We start from the raw sequence: 12,097 nt of genomic DNA, 5'->3' as shown, positions 1-12,097 counted from the left end.
GCACTGAATATGTCCCAATTTGTACTAGAGTAAGAGGTTTTTGTTTTGTTGGAGTCTTGTCCAAAGGTAGACACTTTTCTAAGTTCTAATATATGCATTCATTGAAGGGTAAGAGTAAATATAATGCCCACAAATTTGAATCTGTTTCAATAATCAACTTTTCTATAGTTGATATCAGTATTTCTGACTCTTTTCCAATCACATGATGACTAGGTCCACAACAAGGTAGGTTATGTACTTTGAAATATGGGGCTGTGTTATACTCTTCTTTAGATCCCATTAGCCTTGTCTGTTAGGTCCATACCATTTCTGTCCTTTATTGAACCCATCTTTGCATGAAATGTTCCCTTGGTATCTCTAATTTTCTTGAAGAGATCTCTAGTCTTTCCCATTCTGTTCTTTTCCTATATTTCTTTGCATTGATCGCTGAAGAAGGCTTTCTTATCTCTTATTGCTATTCTCTGGAACTCTGCATTCAGATGCTTATATCTTTCCTTTTCTCCTTTGCTTTACACCTCTCTTCTTTTCTAGCTATTTGTAAGGCCTCCCCAGACAGGCGTTTTGTTTGTTTGCATTTCTTTTCCATGGGGATGGTCTTGATCCCTGTCTCCTGTACAATGTCATGAACCTCATTCTATAGTTCATCAGGCACTCTATCTATCAGATCTAGGCCCTTAAATCTATTTCTCACTTCCACTGTATAATCATAAGGGATTTGATTTAGGTCATACCTGAATGGTCTAGTGGTTTTCCCTACTTTCTTCAATTTAAGTCTGAATTTGGCAATAAGGAGTTCTTGATCTGAGCCACAGTCAGCTCCTGGTCTTGTTTTTGTTGACTGTATAGAGCTTCTCCATCTTTGGCTGCATATAATATAACCAATCTGATTTCGGTGTTGACCATCTGGTGATGTCCATGTGTAGAGTCTTCTCTTGTGTTGTTGGAAGAGGGTGTTTGCTATGACCAGTGCATTTTCCTGGCAAAACTCTATTAGTCTTTGCCCTGCTTCATTCCGCATTCCAAGGCCTAATTTGCCTGTTACTCCAGGTGTTTCTTGACTTCCTACTTTTGCATTCCAGTCCCCTATAATGAAAATTAGAGATATCAAGGGAACATTTCATGCAAAGATAAGCTCGATAAAGGACAGAAATGGTATGGACCTAACAGAAGCAGAAGATATTAAGAGGAGGTGGCAAGAATACACGGAAGAAATGTACAAAAAAGATCTTCATGACCCAGATAATCATGATGATGTGATCACTAATCTAGAGCCAGACATCTTGGAAACTGAAGTCAAGTGGGCCTTAGAAAGCATCACTACGAACAAAGCTAGTGGAGGTGATGGAATTCCAGTTGAACTCTTTTAAATCCTGAAAGATGATGCTGTGAAAGTGCTGCACTATATGCCAGCAAATTTGGAAAACTCAGCAGTGGCCACAGGACTGGAAAGGGCCAGTTTTCATTCCAATCCCAAAGAAAGGCAATGCCAAAGAATGCTCAAACTACTGCACAATTGCACTCATCTCACACGCTAGTAAAGTAATGATCAAAATTCTCCAAGCCAGGCTTCAGCAGTACGTGAACCGTGAACTTCCTGATGTTTAAGCTGGTTTTAGAAAAGGCAGAGGAACCAGAGATCAAATTGCCAACATCTGCTGGATCATGGAAAAAGCAAGAGAGTTCCAGAAACACATCTATTTCTGCTTTATTGACTATGCCAAAGCCTTTGACTGTGTGGATCATAAGAAATTGTGGAAAATTCTGAAAGAGATGGGAATACCAGACCACCTGACCTGCCTCTTGAGAAACCTATATGCAGGTCAGGAAGCAACAGTTAGAAGTGGACATGGAACAACCGACTGGTTCCAAATAGGAAAAGGAGTACGTCAAGGCTGTATATTGTCACCCTGCTTATTTAACTTATATGCAGAGTACATCATGAGAAACGCTGGGCTGGAAGAAACACAAGCTGGAATCAAGATTGCTGGGAGAAATATCAATAACCTCAGATATACAGATGACACCACCCTTATGGCAGAAAGTGAAGAGGAACTAAAAAGCCTCTTGATGAAAGTGAAAGAGGAGAGTGAAAAAGTTGGCTTAAAGCTCAACATTCAGAAAATGAAGATCATGGCATCCAGTCCCATCACTTCATGGGAAATAGATGGGGAAACAGTGGAAACAGTGTCAGACTTTATTTTTTTGGGCTCCAAAATCACTGCAGATGGTGATTGCAGCCATGAAATTAAAAGACGCTTACTCCTTGTGAAGAAAAGTTATGACCAACTTAGATAGTATATTCAAAAGCAGAGACATTACTTTGCCGACTAAGGTCTGTCTAGTCAAGGCTATGGTTTTTCCAGTGTTCATGTATGGATGTGAGAGTTGGACTGTGAAGAAGGCTGAGTGCCGAAGAATTGATGTTTTTGACCTGTGGTGTTGGAGAAGACTCTTGAGAGTCCCTTGGACTGCAAGGAGATCCACCCAGTCCACTCTGAAGGAGATCAGCCCTGGGGTTTCTTTGGAAGGAATGATGCTAAAGCTGAAACTCCAGTACTTTGGCCACCTCATGCAAAGAGTTGACTCATTGGAAAAGACTCTGATGCTGGGAGGGATTGGGGGCAAGAGGAGAAGGGGACGACAGAGGATGAGATGGCTGGATGGCATCACTGACTCGATGGACGTGAGTCTGAGTGAACTCTGGGAGATGGTGATGAACAGGGAGGCCTGGCGTGCTGCAATTCATGGGGTCGCAAAGAGTTGGACACGACTGAGCGACTGAACTGAACTGAACTGAACTGGCCTTGTCTGAGGTGAGCCATAAATCCATACAGCCATTTTGAATAGACTACTTCATGCCCTCCAGTAGGTTTACAATCTCAAGGCCACTCTGTTCTGCACATAGAAATGTAAATTGAGAAAAAAAAAAAAACTGTAGGAGAATTTGAAGATGGGGGCTAAGATAAGAAAAGGCTCAGGAATAACTGCAAGTGATGGAGGAAAAAATAGTAACTGACTGGAGAACTCAGCTGTGGGAGTTTCTTCTCTAGACCAAATGAGAAAACATAACTCTTCTTTAAGTGCATGCAGTAAGGCTCATGGAAAAGAAAAAGTAAGTGACCTAGTAATATACAGAGACTGGGTGACCGGCCTGTCCATAGAGATTTGCAAGTGGCCATGCTGAAGGACCCTACCAGCATGGGTTGGTCCAAGCCTTTGTCTAGTGTCACAAATTCCTCCAAAATTTTTAAGTTGAGAAAATGAACTCTCTCTTCTTTCCGTTCATGATGCTCTAAGTATTTGAGTGGAGAGTTGCCATGCCATGGTCACGCCTGGTGGAAAAAGCAGGAAGAGAGAGTAAACCTTTAGAGACAGAAACTGGAACAGAACAAATATCAAGTTCTGGTCCCTTCTCACTTAAGTGCCCTCCTGCTTTTCCTGGCAACATAGGCAACTACATTAGCTCTTCTGCCTAATTCAATCCAGTTTGTGTTGCTGGCATGGACAACTTAAACCTGATTAACTTCATCTCAGGGCACCATGATGATAAGCTCTGGCCCTTATCCACAGTGTCATGGAAACTACTTGAGCTGTGTGTAAGGAAAGTCATGGAAGCTCAGTTAAAGGGAACAAACTGCTAATGGCAAAAATAGGACAGCTTGGCCAGATACTGCTGGTGTTGGAGCATCACATGAGCAGATGGCTATGAAAATGGAAGGAAAGATAAATGTGACTTGAAGCACAATCCAAAAGACTTCCTCTCTTTCCCCTCCTAAATGTGGCTTCCAAAGGCTGGATGTAGCTTGGGCTGGATGATCTTCCTTGTTGCCACTGCAGATTTTAGAACCATGACTGGCATGTCATTATTGTCCATAAACATTTTTAGAATTCATGAAATAATTAGGCCTGTGTGTAGGAAAGTAAAAAGATATGACAGGGGATGGATATGAGCTGCAGAAGTTTGAGAAGCTGATGTTTATCTTTTGCTTTAAGAAGAAATATTTTATCTACCATGATAAAGTTTGGCAAAGGGGACTGCCATGAGAAGTAATAAACAGAATGCATGAATGACCTTCTGCTCTTATTAACTCATAAATGCTAATTCTGCTTTAGCATATAACTCTGGGTTGCTTGTGATATTTTTAGAACATCAAATTATATCACTTGTATGTTTTAACTTACCTGGTATCCATAACACCATGTGGACCAATAGAGTCAATGGGAGATATAGGCAAACATGAACAATAATATTTGCATATCACTTCATTCAGGTGATAATCTAATTCTTGGAGTTATAGTAAAATCCTGAAAGGTTTACAAAGATATTATGCAAACAAGAGAACTACTTTTATCTTGAGAAGGATTGCAGCCCTGATAATGTTCATTTTCATAATGCAGATTTTTCAACTGCTTAAAAAAAGATGCCAGAATTATTAGCTTGAATGTACAAATAAAAATAAACATAGCTTAGATATAGGAATAAATGCTATGTGAAATGCAACAAACTGTTATTCTTTAGAATGATGAAAAAAATTAGCATTCCTGAAGCCTGATCTCCCTTCCATAAAACTTTTCACCTCTGGACCAAAATAAGAAATATCTACACTTGATATGAATGTAGTTTATTTTTTTCTTAGCAAAGGAGCATTATAATTGAGACTGACAACTACCAAATACATTATTAAACCTATTTAGACATGAAAGGTTGGATTATATGTTCAAATAGCCCTCTGCTTCCTTATCTAGCCTTATGATTACATTGAATGATAGTTTTTTTTAATAAAAGTTTCTGAGCTCATCAGCTTATACAAATATTAACTGAATGATATTTTGTGACCAGAAAAACCACAGAGTCAAAAGGTTATAGTTTAAACCATAATACACAAATACATACAGATTTGTTTGATAATTTTCATAAGACTAAAATATTATTACAGTGAATAACCTATCGTGTTAACTTGGTTTTGCAACAGAGAAAAATGAATTGCACAGATGTTTTCCCTAACACACACACACCTACATGCCCACACATAAGGGCATTGCTAATTACTTTTTGCACTTTTAATGAGGCTAGAGGCTTAACAGCCTAGTTTTAATTCTTACTGTATGTCTCCAAACGATCCTGCTAAATAAGAGGAGGCTGCATTGACTTAAGTAAAGTTAATTAAAATTATTGAGGTTAATGAGATTAATTGAGCTAAGAAAATAATACCTAGTGTCCAGTGAAGCACATAGTGAGATTATCAGCAAGAGAAAGTATCCTTTGCTTTGCCCTTTCAAAAAGTATGCTTTTGCTCTTTTTTATGTGAAAGCTGTTGTCGAGAAAAAAAATATTCCCTGCCATTTGTTAAATCCTTTGGGTGAGGGTAATGGCAATAGGAAAAGAAAATATCCTAAAGAAAGAGTGGCCTTCAGAGTCGAAAAAGAGAAATGTGTCTCCATAGACTGGATGGGCTTAACAAGATGTGTTTGATACTCTAAACCCATTGTACTGGGGTGCACAGAAATCCTTGCAGTTCTTTACTTCCCAGGATTGGGGTTCTGGTTTCCTTGTACTTATAGAGGTAAGAATGTTACCATTGTATAAGTAATAGAACTGATCACATCAGAAAATGGGGACTAGCTAGGATGCAACTCAAACAGGAATGAAAGCTTGAGAGCTTATTGGGATATGTGGCTTTGTTTCACTACTCTTTTTCTTTTTTTCCCGGTTGCAATATGTGAAAAAATAATAAAGATTAAATTCACACAACTCAGAACCTTCCAAAGGTCATGTAAGGCACTTTCTGAAAAAACACTGGGCATTTGGTGAGACATAGTGATGGGGAGTTCCATTAACACATGAATGTTTACAGAGTTGGCAGGTTGGGATGTCCCCTCAGTCCTGGGATTGAATGACCGTGTTTACCTCATGATTATGGGCACATAACAGAAATGGCAGACCCCTGTAGATAAGTTTGATGCATTTTGGCACAGGAATGGAAGCCTCCAGGGCAACCAGGAGGCAATTGTGGAATACTCCAGTGCAAGTTCTGGAAAAATATATGTGTTGAAAGGAAATGCATTCACCCTTTTAGCAAGAGTATTGCCAATCTAGGATCAGAGTGTTATATAACAGTAAAAAGTATAAATTATGACAAAAGGCAAGAAGCCATACTGTGTTTACTAGCTAAAATGTGAATCCATATGTTACCCTAGTTTTTAAGGTTTCAATTTTGTTTTGGAAATGACTGGATAAATTTGCTTTATTTCCCCAGGGATTTGTCTTCAGGCTCCAATAGCATAGAATGCTTTTCAATCATTCAGTTAGTATTACTAAATATTTACACAACATTAAGACCTGGCATTTTTAAAGAAATGATATGAGGTGAAATTTCTACCATGAAGGCAGTAAAAATTAGTATCTATATAACGTGCGCGTGCACACACACACACACACACACACACACACACACAGAAAGCCAGCAGTGCAACAGATACCAAAAACCTTCTTTTAGTCAGTGTCAGTAAACGATAAATAAAATAAACAGTATGTTTCTTAGGAGCTATGTGGAACTTAGGAACTTATGTGCTAGCAACTTAGCACATAAGTTGCTAATGGTCAAGGAGAGTATTCTCAATAATTCAGATAAAATTTATGAAAATTGAAAATGTGATCCTGGGAGAGGTAAACATCATGTAAATAGAAAGGAAAGGAAATTGATGTCTTCTAAATCAACCTTATTGGCAGAAAAAACAAAAGGTTTCACTAGCAAGAGAATATTTGGCTCTTATCAGACCAGAAATCACACTTCAGGAAAGCCCTTAGGTCATGGCCTCTATAAAAGCAAGATAACCTGAGTTTGAGCTTTGTCCCTGAGGGGTTGATAGTGTTGCTGTCTTATGGATTTAGAAGAACAATGATAAAGGGGACCATGATATGAAGAATTATGCCCACTGAGTATATATTGTGAGTGATGCTAATAAATCAGAAATTTAGAAGTAGGCCATATCAGTTCCCCAAAAGAGATTAACACCCCCCTTACACAAAAATAAAAACCAGAACCAAGGGACACAAGGACACTTTGGGAGGTGTGGGATAGGTCCATCACCTTGCTTGTGGACATGGTAACACAGGGGTTCACATATATTCAAACTCCTCAAATTAAATGGGTGCAGTCCTTTCCGTATCAGATATACACAGAGGTAAAGAATCTGCCTGCCAATGCATGAGATGCAGGAGATGCCAGTTCAGGGGATTTTCGGTTGGGAAAATCCCCTGGAGAAGGAAGTGGCAGCCCACTCCAGTATTCCTGCCTGGGAAATCCCATGGACAGAGGAGCCTAGCAGGCTATAGTCCACGGGGTTGCAAAGAACTGGACATGAGTGAGCACACACACACACACGCACACATAAAAAAGAACATAACAATATACCTCAATAAAGGTATATTTAAAAGTTGAAAAAGAGATTAAAACCTACTTCTAATTGAAATGAACAAAGTCCCTGTGGAATAAACCACCCTCTCCAGAAAGCCTGAAGCCAAGCCAGCACCACAAGCATTTCTGAGCTGTTTGTGATGTCTAAGCATGTCCTGGCTGGGTTCCCTGTACCCTCAACCCCTGCTGCCCCACTGGGAACACAGGAAACTGACATGTTTCAAGTTGCACTTTCCTTTCCAGACAGATACCAGAGAGACTGGAGGGGAGATGAAGTAAATAGCAGTTCAATTTAATTTTAGTAGCTTGCAAGGGATGAATAAGAAACTTGGGAATGAGTTTAGTGCTTTTTGCTAGTTCTACTAAAGCATGACATCAGTTTTCCTTACCAGAATAGCTTGTTTAAATAATATTCTATGCTCTAATGACACTGGTTTTTCTTTCTATTGTTATGTTCATTGAACTGACCTAGTTGATAGACAGTTTTTATGTGTGTATATTAAGGATGATTAATAATTAGGCCACTAATAATTACTTTGTAGAACAGTTCCTTTTCTGTGAGTATATACATTCTCATTTTAATTTGTTTTCAAGTATTATATACTTCTCTATATTATTATACAAGTATAATAAAAAAGGGACTGATGGTGAAAATTGGCCTAGCTTCCTCCATTTAGCATCTCACATCCCAAATACAACCCCTTTTTAATGATTTTTGTGTTTTGTTTCTTCCTTTCTCTGTCTTTATTTTGACTGGATAAGCGTTCACATGGTTCATAAATTATAACAAAATACAGGAGACATATAATATACAGTGATGAATGGCCTTGCACTCAACCCTGCTCTCATCCATCCCCTTCCTGCCTCCTGTCCTGCTCTTGGCAACCACTTTATTACTTTCTTGTGCTAAATCGCTTCAGTTATGCCCATCTCTTTGCGATCCCATGAACCTTTGTCCATGGAATTCTGCAGGCAAGAATTCTGGAGTGGGGTGCCATGCCCTCCCCTCCAGGGAACCTTTCCGACCAAGGGATCGAACCCACATCTCTAATGTCTCCTGCGTTGACAGGCGAGTTCTTTACCACTAGCACCACCTGGAAAGTCCTGATTACTTTCTTACCTACAGAGATAGCATTATGGCTACCAATCACCAAGTGTATATCCTTACCCCTCTCCCTTTCTGATGCTTTAGTCTCTAGGTCAAGAGAAATGAAGTATGTTTTATGCTCTGCCTCCTGCTCTGAGTCCTTGGGCAAATAGCTTCTACTTCTGGATCTTTCTCCTCATGTCTGTAAAAGGAACAACAAGGTCTCAAACAGAACTAAAACAGTGTTTTGAGTTCTGAAATCCTGTGGTTCTGTGTCAAACTGCTTACTTTCTCCAGGAGTCATTGATCAAGTCTTTCACATTGGCAGATGTCCAGAATCTACTCGGCCAGAAACTGTACGCGCTTGTCTGCTCCCGTGCAAGAAAGACTGTCTCGTGACTGCTTTCAGTGAGTGGACTCCCTGCCCAAGGCTGTGCCAGCCAGGTAGGTGGATGCTGTTTCCTTACTGCTCTCTGCTTCCTGACCACTTGATTGCCTCCTTCACTACTGAGTCAGTGACAGATGGGGGAACAAGGGCTCCCTTCTTTTCCTTTTGCATATAACCCAGGCAATGAAGTTTGTAAAATTTGTAAATGAAGTCTTAGCTTTCTAGAACCATTATGATTTGGCAGGGAAAATATATTTGGTTCTTCTGTGCCATGATTTTACAGCTGTGTGCTGTAGGAGTTCTTGTCTTTTGTTAACACTGTTGTCGTATTTTGAACAGCCATTTAAATGTGGCATGAATACCATCACAACTTATTTGTGTATCCTGTGTGCTTAAACCTGACTCCAGGCATCTTCATTAGAATGCAGGGCCTTAAGCACTATGCATACATCACTGATAAATATAAGCCTGTGAAAGAAGAGGGGCCAATACATGAAAAAGTATTGAACAGGTACAGAAGTCAGAAATATATGATTTGTATTTCTTTACTCTTAATGGTGATGCTTTATACACGTGGATATATTTGGAATGCTATGATCCAGGATATTTAATAGCTAAGTCCTGACAAACACAGAGGAGCATTTTTGTAAAATGACTGCCTTTCTTAGAATGGGTCTTCTCCCCGACACCTGTTTCAGTTCCCTGATGAGCTAGTTCCTGTGGAAATACAAGAACTCCTAGTTCTAAGGCCCTGTTTTGACCTAAGACCTGGAATTAATAACCTGATCCCTTTTCCATAGTCTCATACTCTTGTCTTGGGACCTGTGGATCTCACTGTTGCCAGAGTAAGAAAAGGCACACCCAGGAGAAGGAAGGATGCAAGAGCATCAACACTAGGGCTCAAAGCAAAGTGGGTCTCATCCACACCTCCCCGGCCTTGTCTTGGCAAGCATCCTCTCATTCAGGGCCTGGCTCTTCCTGTGTCTCTGCATCAGCCTCCTGGAAGAAGGGAAAGGAAAGCAGGTCATTCTGCACAGAGAGAACTTGCCACAAATGCTGAGCTTATTAATATGTTTCCTCAGAAGTCCAGCCTTGTGCATCTAGGATCCCCCGGTTGTTCTTTGACTTACACATCTTCACGGCAGTGACATGATGTTACAGCAAACACTGACACAGATCTGTCTGCCGCTTCAAACCACCTCTCAGTGATTGGCAAGGGGGCAGTGACGGCTCTTGAAGGTTATCATCATCAATGTCTTATATTGCGCTGGTGAAGTACCCACATAAAGTTTTTCTGACTGTACCATTTCATCTTTGTAATGATCTGTCACAGTGTTAACAGAGTAGCATCCAGTAAATGTTGCTTATGGGTAGAATCAGAACTAAACATATTGAATATAGAAGAACTTGGAAAGTACAGTGGGATATTTATCTGACCTTTTGAGGGGTAGAGACAGCAATCTCTTTTAGGAACTCTTCAAAACTTGTTTTCCTAAATAAAAACTCAAAGTAATTGAGCTGGATGAACAGGGTTTGTGGAGTAGCCAGGGGAATGTTATTTACAAACAGAATGGGACAGAAAAACTGTGATCTTTATTCTAAACCATTTGAAAGGCAACATCTAGGAGGATGGATTTTGAAGTTTTAATAGTAATGTATCTGAAGAACATTCAAGCTTTTAAAGATAAGTCTTGGAAAAATGCAGGAAGATAAAATAATATATGAAGATGGAGGTTTATTGAAATGCAGCTGTTTATTTTAGTTTCTGTCTCATAAGAGATGAGCATAATTCCTCTGTTAAATGGCTTTAAGAAAGGAAAAGGTTAAATTAAAAATAATACCCTTCTGGCAGCCAGATATTGGTGTTTGAGCTGTCAAGGTCCCTTGACACTTAAGGAGGCATATTAGTTTTGTTGAGTCTTTATGCCCCAGTGGCCAGAGATTACTTTAGCTACTGCTATTGCATGCATTCTATTAGTACTTTTGAGAAAATTCTCTCTGCTGCATGAGCATCTTCTCCTAGCACTGTGTAAGGATGGAGGACTCATAAGCCAGTGAAATAATTGCTCTTCCAGTAATTTCAGATTTTACTCCAACTTCCAGAGATTCAATTAGTTATTTAAATGGTTGGCATTATAATGAAAATAGTTCTAAGCCTCTGTGGTCTCTTTTTAGCCTCCAGTTTTTCAACTCTAGATAATTCTTTTCACAGCCAGACAGTCAGGGGACCTGGAGAAGCATAGATTCAATTTTCAGATTTCTTTCAGCATCAATCCTATTTACCCTGATGTTTAGTTCATACTTTGGGACCAATATATTATTAAATAGCTGTGGGTTAATTAGGGGAGACTATGATAGGGAGGTTATTGGAGGAACCGGTATTGCTAATTCTATGGTTTTCAAATTGTATTGACTCTGAATCACCTTGAAGCATTATGAAAATGCAGGTTTTCAGCTCCATGGCTAGAAATTCTGATTCAGTAAGTATGGGATGTTTCTAATTTTTGTGCTGTAAGAAGTCACAGCTGAATGGTGATGTATTATAGTTTCACCCTTAAGATAAAAAAGAATCATAAATCTGTGAGCAAATGCTACTTGAACTCTAGGCACATAGCCTGTTTTTCAGCTTCCTGAGTGCACCATATTCTTCCCAGCTCAAGCACGCTGGAGTATGGTGGCTAAGAACAGAGGTGCTGGAGGCAGATGGCCAGAGCTGAGTTCCGAGTTTTGCTCTGTGACAGTGAATGCATTCCTTAATCTCTCTGTGCCTCAGTTTCCTTGTCTGTAGAACAGGGTTCATAACTGCACCTACCAAAAAGGAAAAAACTTAGAGCCCACACTGCCTTGAATGGAGTAGTATCCCTGTTGGGGCAAGTATTCCTGTCGTTCCAAGCCTCTGCATCTGCCTTGTGGGATGCTGGAGCTGTGTTCAGCTACCTCTCCTTGGTCCTCCAAACTCTGTCTCAGCACAGAACTGCTGTAGCTGCCTTTTTTGAGGGATGTTATGTTCATCTTCCTAACTTCATTAGACCCTCCCCATTCTCTCCCCATCCACATTAACTAGATCGTCCTACAGCATGCTACATATCCCCTTTGTGACACTCCTATACTTATCCTTCCAGGTTAATGTTGCCTTCCTAGAATACAAGTCCACAAATGCAGGGGCCGCTTCTGTCATCTTCACCACAAGATTCTTTAAACCTG

At 39.9% G+C, this 12,097-nt stretch overlaps 1 protein-coding gene across 1 annotated transcript in view; it reads left to right on the top strand.

Annotated features, from left to right (window-relative positions):
• Positions 1-12,097, top strand: part of THSD7B (thrombospondin type 1 domain containing 7B) — a 910,123-nt gene that overhangs the window by 426,450 nt on the left and 471,576 nt on the right. The window contains exon 9 of the mRNA XM_068968986.1: positions 8,834-8,949. Coding sequence (XP_068825087.1) covers positions 8,834-8,949 — 116 coding nt within the window. The remainder of the gene's footprint in view (positions 1-8,833; positions 8,950-12,097) is intronic.

This window comes from Capricornis sumatraensis, chromosome 3, assembly GCF_032405125.1.
Source record: "Capricornis sumatraensis isolate serow.1 chromosome 3, serow.2, whole genome shotgun sequence".
Taxonomy (NCBI): Eukaryota; Metazoa; Chordata; class Mammalia; order Artiodactyla; family Bovidae; genus Capricornis; species Capricornis sumatraensis.
This window is presented reverse-complemented; position numbering and strand designations above follow the sequence as displayed.